At 42.9% G+C, this 18,485-nt stretch overlaps 3 protein-coding genes and 1 long non-coding RNA gene across 5 annotated transcripts; 1 reads left to right on the forward strand and 3 right to left on the reverse strand.

Moving 5' to 3' along the window:
• The first annotated feature begins 260 nt into the window (after nucleotides 1–260).
• Nucleotides 261–6,747, forward strand: LOC149035915 (uncharacterized). 2 transcript variants are annotated; one of them, XM_089191678.1, is made up of 6 exons: nucleotides 261–1,234; nucleotides 1,542–1,613; nucleotides 3,149–3,783; nucleotides 4,058–4,476; nucleotides 4,638–4,943; nucleotides 5,336–6,747. In XM_089191678.1, exons 1-6 carry the CDS (start codon nucleotides 1,104–1,106, stop codon nucleotides 6,074–6,076), a joined length of 2,304 nt encoding a protein of 767 aa, XP_089047804.1. In that variant the 5' UTR covers nucleotides 261–1,103; the 3' UTR covers nucleotides 6,077–6,747. The 2 variants fall into 2 exon arrangements, with proteins under 2 accessions (XP_089047804.1, XP_089047805.1); XM_089191679.1 differs by lacking the exons at nucleotides 261–1,234; nucleotides 1,542–1,613 and adding an exon at nucleotides 2,517–2,649 and having other exon boundaries at nucleotides 2,701–3,783.
• LOC149035916 (uncharacterized) lies at nucleotides 2,262–4,765 on the reverse strand. Its single transcript, XR_016182313.1, has 2 exons — nucleotides 4,625–4,765; nucleotides 2,262–4,488 (listed from the first exon to the last, which is right to left on the reverse strand). It is a non-coding gene; the product is annotated as an uncharacterized LOC149035916 (long non-coding RNA).
• A 3,487-nt stretch (nucleotides 6,748–10,234) lies between the features above and the next one.
• LOC149035917 (PDZ domain-containing protein GIPC3-like) lies at nucleotides 10,235–13,327 on the reverse strand. Its single transcript, XM_089191681.1, has 3 exons — nucleotides 13,184–13,327; nucleotides 12,685–13,064; nucleotides 10,235–10,296 (listed from the first exon to the last, which is right to left on the reverse strand). The coding sequence occupies exons 1-3, from the start codon at nucleotides 13,198–13,200 to the stop codon at nucleotides 10,241–10,243; spliced, it is 453 nt and encodes a 150-aa protein (XP_089047807.1). The 5' UTR covers nucleotides 13,201–13,327; the 3' UTR covers nucleotides 10,235–10,240.
• A 1,211-nt stretch (nucleotides 13,328–14,538) lies between these two features.
• Nucleotides 14,539–17,263, reverse strand: LOC149035918 (uncharacterized). The gene is made up of 6 exons (XM_089191680.1): nucleotides 17,102–17,263; nucleotides 16,766–16,980; nucleotides 16,109–16,418; nucleotides 15,857–15,949; nucleotides 15,239–15,372; nucleotides 14,539–15,068 (listed from the first exon to the last, which is right to left on the reverse strand). The coding sequence occupies exons 1-6, from the start codon at nucleotides 17,258–17,260 to the stop codon at nucleotides 14,564–14,566; spliced, it is 1,416 nt and encodes a 471-aa protein (XP_089047806.1). The 5' UTR covers nucleotides 17,261–17,263; the 3' UTR covers nucleotides 14,539–14,563.
• Nucleotides 17,264–18,485: the final 1,222 nt, after the last annotated feature.

Below are 18,485 nucleotides of genomic sequence, written 5' to 3' on the forward strand. Positions count from 1 at the left end.
TCGAAAAGCCTTCGTTAAGTTGTGGGAGTGAACTCAATTCAGATAATATATACAGCCACTAGAGAGTCTCCAAATAAGTGCTCTCCTCGCCTAACGAATCATTCTTTGCACAGGGTTACCTTGAACACAGCAACATCGCAACTTCGAAACCTCGGGGATGGAAGGTGTGTGATGCCATATTCCCACTGCCTCCGATTTCGTGGAGGCGAAACGAAAAGACATGTCTGTCTAGCTCGCAGGGCTAGCTAGTCGAGTCACCTAATGCGCGTGCGCGCGCGCCTTGGGGAGGGGGGGACATTTGGCGCTAGGCCGATATGGCCGGCCAACTAGCCAATCAAATAATAATAAATAATAATGATAAACTATATTTACGCGTTTCCTATTACTACCGATAAGCATGCATTTGGTTTTGTCCAAATTTAAAGTCTTTTTTTTTTTTTTCGTGTGTGTGTGTGTGTTCCTTTTAACGATAAAAATGCTTTCGGGAAATAAAAACGTATAGTAGTGATCAGCTCTACGCGCAATATATTTGAAGAACTTTCCGTCCATCGGACGCAAAATTCATTCTCTTTGGAAGTCGACGGGGTGAAATTTTCATTGAATTAATTCCTTGCCGTCCCACGTTGACCAAAGTACAAGGGGAGAGACGCGCTAGTTCCCACGCATTGCTTTCAGTTCGAGTCACGTCGTGTGTAAGAAGTCACGTACCTGGGAAGGCAGGAAGTGGCCAGGGCTATCAATCATTTATTGTGTACGCGCAGAACCTGCGCGAACACAATAGAGACCTCCACTTCCGGTGCCATTTTTGGAAACTTGCAGCCATGTTGTCATGTAGGCACGAAAGGCGAGGAATGGCGAGCGCGTCGTTTGTTGAAGTGAATAAGTCACGACACCTGACCTAATACATCGTCGATTTTCAATCTCTCATCAAATAATCGTCCTCGAGTGTTCGTAGCTTCTCTCTTTTCTGTTTTAGCTTGCTGGAATTCGCTCGAGGGTCCTAAACTTTGATCCTAAATATCTGCGTGACCTCGTCGAAAATAACACTCACGAACCTTAAGCACGCCCTCCTCTTGCTGGTCCTGTCTTTAAACACGTCCCAGATGAGATTCTCAGCTCATTCCCCATATGAACTCACACAGTTAAGGTCGTTCAACATGCCGCCCAGAAGGAAACGTTCCAAAAGAGCAAGGGGTTGGGAGTTTATAGAAACACAAGCTGCGGAAAGTCGCAGGTCGGTAACGCGCTAAAATACACATGGTGCTCTGTTCTGTTTACTTTTTTGTTGGTTTTTGTTTTTGTTTTTTTTGTCATTGTTCCCCGAGGTGAACCGCACCCAGTGAAATGACCAGTAGGCAATCATTGCATTCATTGTATTCATTTGGAAGCTGTTTTATTTGCGGTCGTCTCTGCCTCTTCTTTCTGAGTTTTTGTCTTTGTTGTTTTGTACTATGCGTTTGTACTATACATTGTCGGCATGGTACTATACACGCTTGATTTTTACTTGGTGTACTTAGCGACGACTCTCTTTCGCATTGCAGTTCCCGTCTTGATCCCGTTCCCGTTCCCGTTCCCGTTCCCGTTCAAGACGAGGAAGATCCAAGCGAGGAAAGGTATGATATTAAATTTGACTTAGTGGGCACATATTAGATTCTATCTACTCCCCCAGAGTCACTTATTGGGACAGAGAATGTCTGTTGGTCTATTCCTTTATTTCTGGCAAAGGTTTCCAAAATTCAGAAGAAAACACGATCAACCATGCCCTTTTATATGCTCGAATCATGGAAGGCGTGCCCCTTTCCCTGGGAGTTGACCAGGATAATAGTACATAAGTGTTTTCTCCCCAGTTACTGGTATTTTTCAATATCTTGCCACAATATTTCTTGAACACCGAAACCAAATTATGCCCCATTCACACCAAAGCTTAAACATGTTTAAAAGTTGTTTTGTTAAACACAGTTTAATTTTTTTTTTCTTCATAGAAACTATTTAACCGAATATTTTTGACTTGAATGTAGCACATTGGAAATACAAGTTAGCTAGTACTTGAATCCAATGGAAAATCAAGTTTTTCAGTTCTCTGTTTATAATTTTCATTCAATGAAAACCAGTTTAACAAAACATGTTTTGCTGGTGTGAATGGGGTATTAGTTGGCTGCAGATTTTGAAGGGCATCTACTGCTCTGGTTGAAGATCATCATCAGAATTATTGTTATTCTTCTTAATGCTATTATCATTATTACTACTACTTTGATTATTACTATTATTATTATTATTACTATTATTATTGTAGCCTTGTTAATATAATTATAATCCATGCCCCAGTAGTTCTCAAAAAGGCATGTGCTCAATATTGTCGAATTAAATTTCAACTCGGCCAAAGATAGTTTCGGTGGTGTTACATCAGATTAGCCATCAGGCTACTGCAAAATTCCAACCAAATTGCTCAAACTTACCCAGGAAACAGATTGCACTTGACATGTGCCTTGGGTTTGTCCACTCTATCTGATGAACGGAGCACATAAAAGTGAGAACTGCTGTGCAAGGAACAGGGCAAAATAAAATACTCTACAACTTTTGTAGTACTCGACTGGAGAACTTGAGATTGTATACCAAAGAGTACAAATTGGTTAGAATGGTCGATCGATCGTGACGTCCCTGTTTACATTTTTGCCCATTAGCATGCCGGTGAACCCGTAGGAGATGTAGCTGTGTATACCAGTCATGTTCAAAAATGAAAAGAGCTGGTTGAATTATGCAGTTTGTTTAGGTTTCGACTCCTTGCAATCAGTCACAAAGAAATTGGCCACAAGTAAAAAAAAAAACTGCAAAATCGCTTGCAGGCAAAACATCAACGAGCTCATGCATTCCCTGTAAATTTTGGGGTTTTGAAAAGAGAATTCCTGGGAAACTGTTTGTTATCTATCGATGGGGCTCAGATTGTCAGAGATAACTGAAATGGTTCATATGCTCTTTCCATATTCAAAAATTTCATCTTATTTCTTCGCGAGATGATGATGATGACGAGGCAAAAAATGTAAACAAGGATTCACCCACGTTCAAAAAAGGAAACAGAAGTAGCTCTTGAGCAAGGCAATTCATGTTTTTTCAATTTTTTTCATGCTTTGTTTTTCCCTTTTTTTCCTAGCCCTTCAAGCTCGTTCATTGATGATGAAACACAACCCCGGGACTCACCAATGCTGCATGTGGCCTTAGACAACCAGCCATCCACAAGCAGGAATGTGGCACCAGTCCTTGTTGCACCGTATTTCCCGTCTGGCCTGGCGGTATCGTTGGAAGATAGAATGCGGTTCAACTTCAATCTGTTCCTGTATGACAGCTTGCGTTTGCCCGCAGGGCTTTTTGCTGAGGACCAAGCTGGAGAAGTGGTATTTGAAGACCTGCAGACATGTAGAGATTATTGTTCACGCTATGTACAGAGTAGAGAGGAATGGTGCAGCACACAGCGGCAGGAGTCAGACCACTCACAAGAAAGAAGAAATGAACTGTCCAAGGAGGATATGTTTCTAACCACGGGACAGGCCTTGGATGGGAGTCTGAGATGTGGCAACGAGGCATTCGACCGCAACTTGAATTTGGTACGCCTTGACCTCTTTGGGAACGTCATGATCTTGAATGCCCCCCACTGGAGCGATGTCTCTGCCCAGTTTACACATGGTTTCCCTCGTCGTCTCATCACGGACACACACAGAGGAATCTTGCCCGGCAATATCACGGTGGCAGCACGCATTTCGAACCAGGGAATTCGAAGCGTGTCTCCAGGTAACTTGAAAACATTTCTTAACAATTTTTTTTTCTTTAAAAAAAAAAAAACCAACAAACAAACAAAAACAGTAGTAGTAGTATTCCATTGTGAGGTAAAAATGATAACTCTGCTAGCACCAAAGAAAATTCAAGCTTGGGACAGTTTTGGAAGACTCACTTATTACATCTTGTGTTCTCAATGCAGTTCCTCTGATTACCTTTGGTACAAAGTGATTTGTTCTTGTGAAGGGCTAGTGCTCAGGACATGCAATTGACATCGACTCTCTTGCAGGTGACGTGGCTGCTTTCATGTCAAAAGAAATGATACGAGGTCTGGGACTCACCGTGACAGAACTGATGCTCGCGCGAATGACAGCAATCAGATATGCGGGCAAGAAAGACAAGCCTGCACGTCTGGTGGAAATGATGCTTCGATTTGGAGTGGACTTCCTGACCATGACGCCCCTGGAAGCCGAACAGACAAAGGGGCTCAGACTGGCCAGCTCTTCCCACTGGGATCTGGTGATAGCCTCTGCTCCAGACCATGGGGAGGACAGCAGTTCGGATGAGTCAGAACTCTCCGTCGGGTGGGATGCTGAAGAGGAGCTGGATCCACTTCCCGCCCGAGGAACCCCAGAGCACACTGAAACCGTGACAAGGCACATAGAAAATCTGCTGCAGTGTTACGTGTCTGTGCAGACAACGACTCAGGTAGGGTCTCTCCTGTGATTAAGAGCGAGTCAGTCAGTCAGTAGACGAGCTTAGAACCCATTACTCCAGATGACCATAATACACGCATTTAAAGATCCTCTTCATCATGCAGGGCCTTGTTTTAGATGACCAACTAGATATATCTCACCCTTTTATAACAGGCACTGCGAGTCACAGCTGCAGAAGCGACACCCACACGAAGACCCAGCGGCAGCTCCGGCTTGGTCAGACGAAGAAAGCAGGCGACGCCCAGACGTGCCAGCACCCGAGCATCCCAGGTGTCCACAGAAGGGCCAGTAGCTGAGCAAAGACCGAGGGACCAAGAAGTGCAGCAGGAAGTACCACCAGATCCCCGGCAGCGTCTGCTAGCACTGCCGGGAATCATAGCCACACGCATACCCAACAGAGAGTCTTTGGACAGACTGCAAAAGTTCCTGCAAGGAAACCAACCTTGCAACCCACCACAGGTGAACTGAAATTTAAAAAATAAATAACTGCACATTGACTGACAAAATGATTTGATAGGTGCTAACTTCAAAAATATTAGATTGGCATTTGCTGAATAGTTGGGGCCAGGAGACAGAGGAAATTGAGACTCAATCTTTGTCAAAAACTTTTAACCTACATTTAATTTTGACCTTTTAGAGGGGCAGGGGGAAATTGAGAATGAACCAATTGTAAGTTAAAAAATTTTCACCGCATTTTAAATTTTTTAATTTTCACTACTTGCACGAAGCATGCTTTATTATTATTATTATTAATTTTATTATCATTATTATTATTATTATTATTATTATTATTATTATTATTATTAGTGGAGGTACCTACCTCACCTGTTGCTTTTTTTTTCTCTCCCTAGGCAGAACAGCAGGCCAGATCTTCAGACACGCAAGCCTTACAGCAGGCTAGACAATCTGCAGCTCTCAGGGTCTACACAGAGGAACGTACCAGAATAGCGAGGCAGAGAGTCCGCGACGTCTGGACAGCCACTGGGGCCGACTGCACTTGCCTGGGAGAGCCGGTCGTGAGAGACTCCCAGGATGAAGAGGATCAGAGCTGCCCGTACTGCCTGTGCCAGGAAGGGGGGGGAGATATGGCCGACGTGAGAACCAAATGTCAGAATCCAACCTGCTCCATTTGCATGCTCGTAAACAAGCTGGACCAACCCACAATCACTGCGCTGGGCTTGAAAAGAAACGGACGGCTGGCTGCCATGTTGGAATTTGCACCCCTGATCGCACAATGTTTGAACGGTGGACAGATCCCTGAAGATAGGAGGATCCTGCTTTGCAAGGCCCTGGAGGACATCCTGAGTTGTAGTGCCACCAGATTGCGATATATAGCCAACGCTGGAATGCTGGTCATGCTCCGTCCACGTCTCCAACACCTTCTCTTACAAAGAGGCTGGGGAGACGTATGGTGCAACTTGTCTAAAATAGCCAGCGCCATTGGCCATCACAGCGACCACCATAGCCAGATCGCAGCACTCATGTATATACGTCGAAGGTGCATACCAGACAGTAACAACAGGTGGCTGTGGTTTCTCCAGCCAGAAGATCCCACTGAAGAAGAAGAGATCGACAGGACTGTCTTCCAATAGGAGGTACCTAACTGTAAAACAAATTTTCAGTCAGACTGTAAGCTTTTCACTTGGATGTTCATTTTGGAGTTCGAGATGATCAATGTCAACGTCTCTCACAGACTGTGGATAGATATTCAAGCTATGAGGACATTAGTTTTTTCTGTGACAATGGTTTTACTCAATTTTGAAATTCAACCAGGTTGCATGTTCATTTTAGAGTTCAACACAGGCCAGTGTGTTCTGAAGAAATGAATGTTTTTTTTGCGACAATCGTGAGAGGTGGTTTCAGTCAATTTTATAACAAGATGATCAATGTCAAAGTCTGTCGCAAACTGTGGATAAATATTCAAGCTAGGGCAGTGGTGTTTTTCTGAGGAAATTGGTCTTTTCTGTGACAGTGGTGAGATGGTTTTACTCGATTTTGAAATTCAACCAGCATGTTCATTTCAGAGTTCAACACAGGCCAGTGTGTTCCGTAAGTGTTGTGTTTGCAAGATTTTTTTTTTTTAAGTTCCTCACAAGCTGTTGATGATAATATTCAAGCTAAGGCGGTCGTGTTTTTGTGAGCAAACTAATTTTTTTCTGTGACAAAGGTGACAGATAGTTTAGCTCGATTTTGAAATTTGACCAGCGTGTTCATTTTGGAATTCAACACATTTAAAATAAAATTGAGTTGATGGTTGAGAAAATGTGTACTCGTTCTCTGCTATAATAAGTTATTTTTAATAACCGCCACAAAAGGGAAGCAGGTCGCTGTGCCCACAAAGATGAGAACATTCAAAAGTGTCTCCTTTAACTCTAGTCACCACGATCGCTATAAATGCAGCTTTCCTTACCAAGCTGTCAACCAATTGCGATAAAATGGTCTTTTGTTTTCACCTTCATTTCACTAAAGAGGTTTGCAGTTCAGAGAAAGGAATTCAACAACAATTAGACTGCCGACAAAACTCTGAAAAGACAAATTCAACCTCTTTTTCCAATTGTCAGTCCGAGATCTCTCTTTGGGGCACTTTGCCAAATTTCGCCCTCCATATTGAAATGAAAATAGATCCTCGTTAAGAAAAGCAGTGCATTATAGTCTAAGTTCAAGGTTTTACCCCCAGACAGGCGGTAAGGGTTGTTATTTAAGCAAATTCCTTCCAACTATTAATGGTTCCAGAAAGAAATTCACCCTTGCTTAGGAATTTTTTCAGCTAACCCTAACACTCACCGTGCTTTTTCCGGCTAAATTCAACCATCGCGTGTGGAAATGAGGGTTAGGGTTTAGGGTTAGGGTTAGGGTTAGGGTTAGGGTCCAACAGTACGCCAAACGACTGGGTACATCCGTTCAGTTTGTCACCCTCAACTGTAAATATGTGTAGCTCTGGATTCATACACTTTTAAAGCGCGTTCCTTCGACGTACGAGTTTCTACCAAAGTACACAAAACGAAGCAAAAATGCCTGGGATATTTGACAGGCACTTGCGACCTCCCTTTAGAAAATGGACCGATCGTCGGGAAAATACTCTCCGTTTACCGAGCAGAATAAGCCTCAGAAGGTTGGTTCTACGAGTCTTAGACTGAAAGTCCTTGACATCTACTCACTACCTTCGCCATGTGTTTTGTCTGTTTCCATTTCGACACCGAGGGGGTACTGGGGTGTATGCATAGAGTTGAGCCCGCGCTCCAAAATTTAAAAAAAAATTATTGGAGCCAAAATCAAAAAGCTTCGGACAATGAAATACTCCTAGAGGAAATTCTAATCACAGAAAACGTGCCTGTCAAATTGGCGAAATGAAATAAATATGAACCCTCCACTCCCACAAGTGACCAAGACAGAACTTCTCCTTACTGTATGAATACAATATCAAGCAGGCAGGTGACGAGAATGGAGAAGAACATCGATCATGGGATTAGTAGTTGAGCCAATACCAAATTCTTTGAACTCACATCATAAGAGTTGTCTGGCAGATAGTAAGGACAATTACTAATCAGATCTTGGGAGTGAAAGGGTTTCATACATCGAGGTTGCACTGTCCGGTTTTAATGCCCGTATACTAGCACATGAGACATTTCTGCGATTTGATTGGCTTAGAGCAGTGGTGTTTCAGCTTAATTTAAGCCAAATACCTACATGTGAAAAAATTACAAACTAAACCCGGGTAGCGGTAGAGACGAATAACAGCATAATTTGTACCTGATGTTTGGCATGAATACCACTGGTGATATTTCAAAATTGCCTCAAATGCCACCGGCCTAACAGCTGGTGAGACTACGCATAACAATTTCGAAATATCACTGCAGGCATTTAGGTCAAATATCGCTAGAGATCATCCAATTACCTACACAAAGACAAAGGACAAAACCACACACTCCTTTGAATATAAATTTGGGCATCAGTCTTTATTTTCAACAACAATACCAATGAATGTGTCAAAACTTTTCTTGTCTACTCCATTCGGTTAGGCAGTATTGTTTAGAGGGGGAAAAAATCTCCAGTCATCACTGCCTGCACACATTCAACCTTGATGGTGGCACTTGATAGCTACATCACACCAGCACAGTTCCTGCCCTTGCATGTCAGCTGCTGCAACTGAAGAAAAGAGAGAATTTTGCTCATCTGTTGACACTGATAGAAACATGAAATTGCACAGCAAAAAGTATGACAATTCCTTAAGGCCAGAGCTAGCTTCACACTGAATTCCTGCACTTTTTGAAGCAATAATAACCAATCCAAAGTGTCTGAATGAAATTCAGCTGCAAAGGAGGAATGAATTAATGTCAAGGGTTGATGTGATAATGATGGACGGAGTTAAAAGTTTCTGATGGCTGTCATTTCCATAGCGCTGGTCGCAGGCCTGCGGCAGACTGTTGAGGTGGTAGCCCCAGGTGCCCAGAAGGCCTGCGCGCGTAGCGCAATGGTGATCATGGCCTGTCAGGGGAACGACAGCCTCTTGTGTGTTCAGTGGGGGAAATGTTACGTAGACGGGTAAATGGATGGTATAATCCAGAAATCTAGTAATGTCATTGACCATATTTACCTGCAGGCGAGGCGATGTGACAGCTCTTAATAACCCTTTCACTACCGCAAATGACCTGGAGAGAGAATTTTTCCTAACGATATAAATACAATATGAACAGGGTGAGTGCTGAGAATCCAGAACATCATCTCAATTTGGGGACCATTGGTTGATGCCATACTAAATTCTACCAAGGAACTACCATCATAAGGATTGTATGGTTGACAGTGAGGAGAGGTGCAAATTTGATCTGGGAGCTAAAGGGTTACACTCAAGTGGTAAGGGACGTACAGGTGCAATCTGGTTTGAAGGGAATTTCATTCCTGTGCAAGCCCTGTCATTTCAAATGGCTGACAGATAACAATAATAATATTATCTCGGAGTGGGTGATCAATCATTATTCTCACGGATTTGATTTTATGAATTGACTGACCTTTTTTTTTCCCAGGGAAGGATTCAATTTGTACTTCACTTGGTCCTTGTTTCCCCTACAGGCAGGAAAGCAGGAAAATTCACATTGACATTCAATTTACAGCCTCCTTTTAATGAAGCCTTTCACTCCCTCCCAAGATCTCCATAGTAATTCTCCTTACTGTCAGCCATACAGTTCTGGTGACGTTGGCTTGGAGAATTTTCTATTGGATCAGCTCAAGTTCCCTTCATTTCTATTTTTCTTTGATCTCATCACTTGTCTGCTTGATATTGCACATTGTATATTGTATATTGGATATTGGATATTGGATATTGGATATTGGATATTGTATTATCATTTCTACTATTATTAAATGAGATTGCTAAAAACATGAAATTTCTGCCAACAATGCCAATAGGCAGTGGAGAGAAGAGGTAGAGAGAGAGAGAGGCGATGGAATGGTCAGTGCAGGAGAGTGGAAGAAATGCTCACAAGTTGTAGCTGCAGAGGTGAAACTTTGAGGGGCTGTCGTTCCTAGACCGCTGGCCGGTTGGTGAGGGCAAACTGTTGAGGCCGGAGCCACAGGCTCCACCAGCGCTAGCGCGCGTCGCAAAGCGAGCAGCGGGGCTTGCCAGGGGAAAGGCAGGGCACTGTTTGTGCAGAGGTCAAGGAGGGACATAGACCAGCAGGTAGTAGAAGGATGTTTTTTCTTTCAATGGTCTGTTTTCAGTGGTGCACTTTGGGAACAATTGATTGTTATTCATACCTCAGTCACTGGGTGGATTTGCAGGTGCAGGTGCCTGTACAGGACTTGGTCCTTGGTTGGCCTAGAGGAAAGAAAAGCAGGGGTCAAAAATTAGCATTGACATTTTTGATTTGAAACATGTAATATCATCATTATTATTATTATTATTATTATTATTATTATTATTATTCAGATTGCATTTCATGCATTTAACCCCTGGCCAGTAATTCTGGAAATGAAGAAAGGAAAGCCTGCCCTCTTACCACAGGTAGAGGGTTGTTTTGGGCATCATCATTGCAAAACTGTTCTAATTTGTACTCCTAACGATATCAATACAGCATCAACAGGATGAGTGCTGAGAATCCAGAACATCATCTCAATTTGGGGACCATTGGTTGATGCCATACTAAATTCTACCAAGTAGCTACCATCAAAAGGATTGTATGGTTGACAGTGAGGAGAGGTGCAAATTTGATATGGGAGCTAAAGGGTTAACCCTTGAACTCCTGTTAGTGTTTGACACTATATAACTCCCTATAATATCCATACATTATTCAGCAAACAGGTGGTGAGAATCATCAGACATATCAGGCACAAGTGGTTACCTTGATATACATATATATATATATATATATATATATATAGCCACTTTCCCAGGCAAGGATTGGATTTGTACTTCACTGGAGGAATGTGCATGACTTGGTCCTCGGGCCGGGAGAAGTCACATGTCGATCACCTCTGGCAGTTTGAGGGTGAAATGAAATGAAATGGCACAGCAAGACACTGACTCTTTTGGCATGCAAAACACTCAAGCGGAGACCTCTCGGGTCTTTCTTTCTTTCTTTTTTTGGATGCCACCCACCGTGAGAGAGAGAGAGAGTAACCCTGATGCAGATCATCCGATGAATCAGTAGGTAGATGAAAGTTGTTTCTCACCAATTTAAAAAAGTTGTGTGCAAAATAAATACAGACATCAGTACAATATCTAGGAGGTACTTAGGTACACGATACATCATCATTTTTATTATTGGACGAATCTATTTAACAAACAGATATGAACGAACCATGAATTAACCCTTTAACTCCCAGATCAAACTTGTAATTCTTTTGACTGCCAACCATACAATTCTTATCATGTGAGTCCGGAGAATTTAGTATTAGATCCACTAATTATCCACAAAATCCACATTTTTCTCTCTTCTCGTCACCTAGATGGTCGATATTGTGTGGATGATGTAAGGAGAAACTCTGTGTCGGTCACTCACTTCTGTGTTGGTTGGAGTTGAAGGGTTAAATATAAAAGTTGCATTGCACTGTCTAACCCTAAGCAAGCAAAAAAAAAAAAAACCCAACACATCAAGTGTCAACCCCAAGCAACTAGTTCCCACACAAAACTCTGAGGACATTCTTACAAAAAGTCTTAAAATCTCTTGCTTTAACCGGCCTTTGACTCCCAAGATCTGATTGGCTGCCACATAATTGTAAATAAGTGACAAGAATTTGGTGTTAGATCAAGATCACCACTTCTACTCGATAAGGTTGAGTTTTCTCCTGACCTGTCTGCCAGATAATGTTTAGATATTAATTACAGGGAGAAGTTACATGTGAATCACTCTTGGGAGTCAAAAAAGGGTTAAAGCCTCAGAATTGGCCAAGGAAGAACCTTCCCAGATTTCTACATCTAGTTAGCAGCCCATGCAGCTAGCTAGCTAGCTAGCCTCTACAATCTACACTTGTAAAGAATTGAGAAAATTTAAACAAGCTGGCCAAACCAGTAATCTCAATACTCACTCGTAAAGAAAGAATCGAGAGATTTCAACAAGGTGGCCAAACCCAAAAGAAAAGGTTCATTGCACTTGCATTATTTTCATGCTCATGCAGACAACATTCAGACAACCTGTGTCGGTGAAACAAAACACTTTGGACTTTCGTCAAGGAGTAAGTGACGCGTTTTCAAAAAAACTGATAACAATTTCAACCTTCCACTTCTACCATCCGACACTGCACCCCGAATGTCAAATATAAAATCAACTGGGAACTGGAAATCTGCAAATTCTTCATCTGGCAACGGCCATAGCAGAATCACTTGGATTGGAGACTCAGTGTCTTACTCTTCAGTAACTACCAGTGAGTGTCTGGGCTGAGGGGGGAAAAAAAAAAAAGAAAAGAGGATCGGAGAGCCACATTACTTCTCACTACAGCGAGAAAGTCAAATGGTCTGCAAAGGCTTCGAACAAAGAGCAGAGTGCCATCGGCATGACTTTATTCAGCAACCAGAACGCAAATTATTGTTTCTGAACTGTTACCACGATCGATCTTGTATTTTTTCACGACAAAAGAGGTCCCTTTGGATGCCGTGTCAATGTTCCATTCACTTACAGTGAGAGCATTTGACTTATCAGCAGTTAGAATATATGGCATGGCAGATTGTAACTCTGTCATAATAGATAATAGATGATAGCTGACTTACCGGAGCTGAGCTGCTCTCTCTCAGGCTCGATCAACCCAAAGACGACTATCCCTCCGACCGGAACCCATGCTATCATAGCAGCTACATCACGGTGCCCGGTACCGACGACAGTCGTGCCGTTTATAGCTACTATACGATCTCCGACGCAGATCCCGGGAGCTTCGTGCGCAATGCTTCCTGGATCGATACCTTCGATGAGTGCACAACCCGAACTATCATTTGTTATGTGAAGACCCAAGGATGGGCCTGCTTTAGACACTGTCACAGTTTTGCGTTCTCCTTTAACAGGTGCAGACGTGAAGCCATCAGCTCCAGTTTGCCCTCCGAGTAACCCTTCCGTGACCATTCCGCATGCAGTTAGCGTGGACATAAGACAAGATCTGATGGAAAGAAATGTAAATTCTCAGGTCAACTCAATTCAGATAATGTATACAGCCACTAGAGAGTCTCGAAATAAGTGCTCTCCTCGCCCAACGAATCATTCTTTGCACAGGGTTACCTTGAACACAGCAACATCGCAACTTCGAAACCTCGGGGATGGAAGGTGTGTGATGCCACATTCCCACTGCCTCCGATTTCGTGGAGGCGAAACGAAAAGACATGTCTGTCTAGCTCGCAGGGCTAGCTAGTCGAGTCACCTAATGCGCGTGCGCGCGCGCCTTGGGGAGGGGGGGAGGGGGGAGGGGGGGGACATTTGGCGCTAGGCCGAGATGGCCGGCCAACTAGCCAATCAAATAATAATAAATAAAATCATCATAAGCTTTATTTACGTGTCAAATAAGATAGCAGTTTCCCACTAGGTAAGCACACCTAAACTAAACTCGTCTGATCTATATAAAACTATGCGTTAAAAATTTATTGGAATATGATAAAAGAGCTCTTCCCATATAAAACTACCCTACCCCGAAAATAGTAGACCCCACGTTTATAATACCCCACCCTGTATAATAAGATGATAACCTTCATATGATGAGATAATAAGATGATAATAATTACAATAATATGATCTTGATAGTATTTAAAATATTTAAGATTGACGTTCTTGTACCCTCTCTACTTTTCTAGAATCACTAGCTTTGCAACAATTCCATACAGTACCACAGTAAGTTAAATAAGGCAGAAGAGCAGCCTTAAAAAGTTGTAATTTAGCCTTGGCTGGGATTAACTTCCTTAATCTATTAGTTACACCCAGCCTTTGACTGCTTCCTTTTTTTTTCTTTTTTTTTTTAATTTTTTTTTTTTTTTTTTAACAGATGTTACTCACGCGATCAGAAAAATGTAAATTATCATCAATATTTACACCCAATAACTTAGAATAGAATTATATGATTTAATGGCTGTTCCGTTAACATTTAGCTCTAACTGTTCATCATTTAGTCTACCTCCTTTCGATATCATTGATCCATATTTATCAAAGTTCCCTTTGAACCGTCACATGTTTCGACGCGCGAGCTGTGGGCAAATAATTAATTCGTGTGCGGGCAAGTCCGAATCGGCCCGGACGTGCGTGGGCAAGTTTGAATCGGGGAAAAATCACCATTCGTGGCCGGTTTTTGCCTGTCGGGTGTATTGCTTTTGTGACGGACGGCTTCAAATGAAATAATTCCGGGTGCAAAAAAAAAAACAAAAACAAAATCAAAACAAGAAAACAAGAAAACAAGAAAGCGAGAAAACAGGACAGGACCGAACAGAACAGCAAAAGCCAGACAAATTCAAATTCACACACTTTTTATTATTTATCTGACAGCTAGAAATCTCTCTGGCGGCTTCCAAAAGTCCAACAACAATAGCGAAGAAAAGGGATCTTCTTAGAGTTCTCGTTCTGTTTTTTTTTTTCTCCTCTTTGTCCTTTTGCTTTGTCCTTTTTTTTTTTTTGAGGTCAGGATCCCCGCTCCCCGCCCATGACTGCCTTGTGTATCTCGCGCACGCTGGTCAGCAGTCGCATGGCGTAGGGACTGCCTTTGGCAGCAGCCACCTTCACAGCGACTAGCGACTCTCTCGACTCCACCCACTGCTCACCGTCCAAGTCTGGGGCATAGTTAGAACCTCCGGTGTGCCTGTACCATAGAAGGAGGGCTTGGCCTTCCGGCAGGAAAGCTTGAACACGCCCCAGGAAAATCGAAGGCTTCTGTAGGGTGCTGTCCTCGGCCACGAGTCCCACAAAGTCGCCCACGTCGATCTCCGGCTCCGAGATCTCTGGCAGCTGGAGAGACCTGGTCATGGGCCCGGCCACAAGCTCCTCTTCTTCGGCCTTGCGCCTGGCCAGATCTAATGCCGGGGTCTTCTTCTGGTTTGCCGTGCGTCGGTCGTAAGTGTGCTGGGCCTGCTCTCGGGAGTGCCGGAGACAAGCAGCAAGGCTGTCTTTCATCTGATCGTCGCATCCGCTGCAGATAGACAGAGGGAGAACGACAAAAAGAAAAACGTATCAAACGGTTATCAGCGATGTGGCTATGCCGGCGTTTTAAAGCAACAGATTCCAAAATTCGCGGGGAACGAACGAAGGAAGGAAGGAAGGAAGGACGTGACTTGCAGTTCAATAGCCATGTCGACCTACCTCTGGGAATATGCCCAGGTCACGAAAGATGACCTTAGTCCGCATACCGCCACCTTGCTTCCGGTCAGGAGTTCGAACATTTTCTGTAAACGTGTTGTGAACGACGTGCTCGAGTACGGTGCACCCTTGGAATTCTGAAATGAAATAGGTCAGAGTCAAAATGATCTGCTGCTGCACAGCAGTGGGCCCAGTTGTTCAAAGGCCGATTAGCTCTAACCCAGGGTTAAATTTTAATCCAGCTTTCTTTATTTCTTTGTTCAGAAGTCTTTTGGGGAAAGTCTTCACTATTCTTTTTAGAACATGCAATGATCAAATTGCAAGCAAAAAGATTTGAACTGAATTTTCTCTTAAAGTTTTCAGACCTGAAATCAAATTTCACACTAACCCTGGGTTACCTTAACCCAGCTTTGAACAACCAGGGCCTGTGGTGACTGTGACCCACGGCCAGTGTTTTCAAAGAGTCCTCTTCGGCCCAAAAATTCCTAACCAGTTAGCTAGTTTCAAGCGAGTGCTACTTCACCCGGCGACGGCATGAGTTGGACAATTTTGCCTTGCCGAGCCCGGCAATTTTAGCCCGCGCTAGCTAGCTGGCTATAAGACGGGGAACCCTATACTTACCAGAAACAGGTAGTTGCTGCACAGCGTCGGATTAAGCACCTTTCTGAATTCTGATACAAACTGTATGAACAGCCTGCAGAGTTGGCTGTCTGCCTGCGGAGAGAGAGAGAGAGAGAGAGAGAGAGAGAGAGAGAGAGAGAGAGAGAGAGAGAGAGAGAGAGAGAGAGAGAGACTGTTATTAAAGTGTGCTCAGAACTCTTGTTAATTTCCGTACTCTGCTCGTGTCAGTCGTTCAGTCGTGACAAGAATTACCTGTATGGGAATAGTTTCAGGCCCGCTCTGCTTGCAGGTTTTGAACCTTCCGAGGTGTAGCACGATGCCGTCGCCATCTGTCTTGATCAAGGCCACGTTTCTGTCACGATAGTGCGCTTTCTGAAACGGTTCTTCCAGTTGGCTTTCCAAGACCAACTCCATCGTCCTGATTTCTAGGCCCCTGCTGGGCGGGAGGTGGGTGTACAGTGACAAAAGCAGCAGGTCGCGGGCCTCCTGAGCGCGTTGCTGTCTGCCCTTGGCCAATTCAAACCGGCACCGCTGGGCTTCCCTAGCTAGGAGGACTTGTTCCCTTAAGAGAAAGCGGGGACCAGTGTTCTTTAATATCTTTAGAAACGATTCATTCCTACAAATTGAAACTGTACTTCTTGCATTTATTTTCAAGCATTTCAACTCTGAATGCAGTCGTCTACTCAAAAGGGCAGGCAGGCAGGCAGGCAGGCAGGCAGGCAGGCAGGCAGGAACTGTAGACCTCGAGGACAAGCGTTCACAAAACACGATTCTGACTATTTTTAAATTTTTTACCTTTTCCCGATTGATCATCCAAGATGTTTAAAAGACAGACACGTTTTGTTTCCGTTTTGTTTCCGTTTTGTTTTGTTTCTGTTTTGTTTTACACTAACTAACTAGCACACTTACCAATCCAGCCACTTGCTTTGCGCTTTGAGATCTTCGACTGCGGTCGCCCTCTCCAGATCCCCCTGCTTCTGAAGTACAGTGGCCGTTCTTCTGAGCTGGGAGATAATGCGGATACCTTCGAATTGTGGCCCCAATCCCCGATAGCAATACTTCAGTGGGTACAGCAGACTGCTCGCGTGCACGCTTAGGGTCGCAGGACTCAAGTTCCTCTCCTCCTGATGTAGAGACGAGATGGCAACGTGTCGTAAATGTCTTTTAGCAGGTCAAATGATAATCTACAATCATCTGTCGTTGTCGTTGCAACGTGCAACGTTCTAAAACAACCTCGATACCCACCTTCAGATAGTCTAGGTATCCTTCGATAAGATCCCCGCGATGGAAGTCTTGGACTGAAGGCGACTCTCCGGGCCGGATTCGCTGAACGTATCCAAGATAACCTACAATATACAATATACAATATACAATATTTATTTGCCATATACGACATTTACACATGGAAAAAAAAAAAAAAAAATGAAGAAAATTGATGACAGAAAATAAATGGCGAGAAAACCTGAAAGAAACCACGAGGCTTATAACAAGTCAGGCTTTCTCACTTAAAATAACTAATCTTATATTAGAATTACAATATGGACTTATGGTAATTAACTTTGACCGCGCACACGTACACACACACACACACACGCACACGCATATTAAGTAAGTTAGTTAAGAATTACTGCCTTACAGAAGCTAATACTTAGAGAGAAGAAATTCCTTAAGCTTTCTTTTAAAAAAAGGGGAGGAGGGAGAACTGGTTATGTCAGAATTTAACGAATTATAAAAGTTTGGACCTTGAAAGTAAATTGAAAACTTCCTGGTGTTCGTTCTGCACAGTGGCAAACGGAAGGACTGAGCATTCCTAGTATTATAATTGTGGATTTGACTATTCAGTAAAAAAAAGTTATTGAATTTGGAAGGGAGTGTAGAGTTCTCGAATGAAAACATAAAAGTACCTAATTGAAACGAATGGATATCACGAAATTTTAAGAGTTTAAGTTCCTTTAAAATAGGGCCAGTATGGGCAATGTATGTAGAATTGCTTACTATTCTTAACGCACGTTTCTGTAAGGTTACAATTCTTTGAAGGTTTGACTTATAGGTACCAGCCCAAGCTGAATTGCAATAATACAAATATGGAAGGATCATAGAATTGTATAAAGTACGAAGGGAGTGAGTAGAGAGAAAAAACCTAGATTTATGAATAATACCTATAGATTTGGATAATTTATTTGCTGTTAAGGATATATGCGATTTCCAGGTCAAATTGTCATCTAATAAAACACCCAAAAACATGGTCTCAGAAACACGAAGAATAGGCTGCTCGTTTATGAAAACTTGAAATTCAAAGGATTGCTTCTTTTGCCAAGGCTTGAATACCATAAAATTAGTCTTGGCTAAATTCAAGGAGAGCCGCTTTGCTGCAAACCAGGTTGACAATTTGTTTAATTCTCTATTTAATGTGTTAATTAGGTAAACAGGGTCATTATGGGAGATAAATAAGTTTGTATCATCAGCAAACAAGATTGCATCAAGCAGGGAAGCATTGTTCAAATCATTAACATACAGGATAAAAAATAAGGGACCAAGAATAGAACCTTGAGGCACCCCACAGGGAATCCCCTGTGGGGCAGATCTAACGTTATTAACCTGAGGATAGATGGCCGAGAAACATGAAAAG

The sequence above is a fragment of the Pocillopora damicornis genome, chromosome 13 (genome assembly GCF_964200805.1).
Source record: "Pocillopora damicornis chromosome 13, jaPocDami1.2, whole genome shotgun sequence".
Taxonomy (NCBI): Eukaryota; Metazoa; Cnidaria; class Anthozoa; order Scleractinia; family Pocilloporidae; genus Pocillopora; species Pocillopora damicornis.

Bases quoted from the DNA above. Each gene is read 5' to 3' on its own strand.
- LOC149035915 (XM_089191678.1), top strand. From the start codon at position 1,104: ATGAGATTCTCAGCTCATTCCCCATATGAACTCACACAGTTAAGGTCG. The intron at 1,614-3,148 runs GTATGATATTAA...TTTTTTTCCTAG, and splicing joins GAAGATCCAAGCGAGGAAAG to CCCTTCAAGCTCGTTCATTG. The intron at 4,944-5,335 runs GTGAACTGAAAT...TTCTCTCCCTAG, and splicing joins AACCTTGCAACCCACCACAG to GCAGAACAGCAGGCCAGATC.
- LOC149035917 (XM_089191681.1), bottom strand. The intron at 10,297-12,684 runs GTAAGTCAGCTA...TCTTTCCTCTAG, and splicing joins GAGAGAGCAGCTCAGCTCCG to GCCAACCAAGGACCAAGTCC.
- LOC149035918 (XM_089191680.1), bottom strand. From the start codon at position 17,260: ATGTGTAAATGTCGTATATGGCAAATAAATATTGTATATTGTATATTG. The intron at 16,419-16,765 runs GTAAGTGTGCTA...CTTTCTCTTAAG, and splicing joins CAAAGCAAGTGGCTGGATTG to GGAACAAGTCCTCCTAGCTA. The intron at 15,069-15,238 runs GTAGGTCGACAT...GTCTATCTGCAG, and splicing joins ACCTGGGCATATTCCCAGAG to CGGATGCGACGATCAGATGA.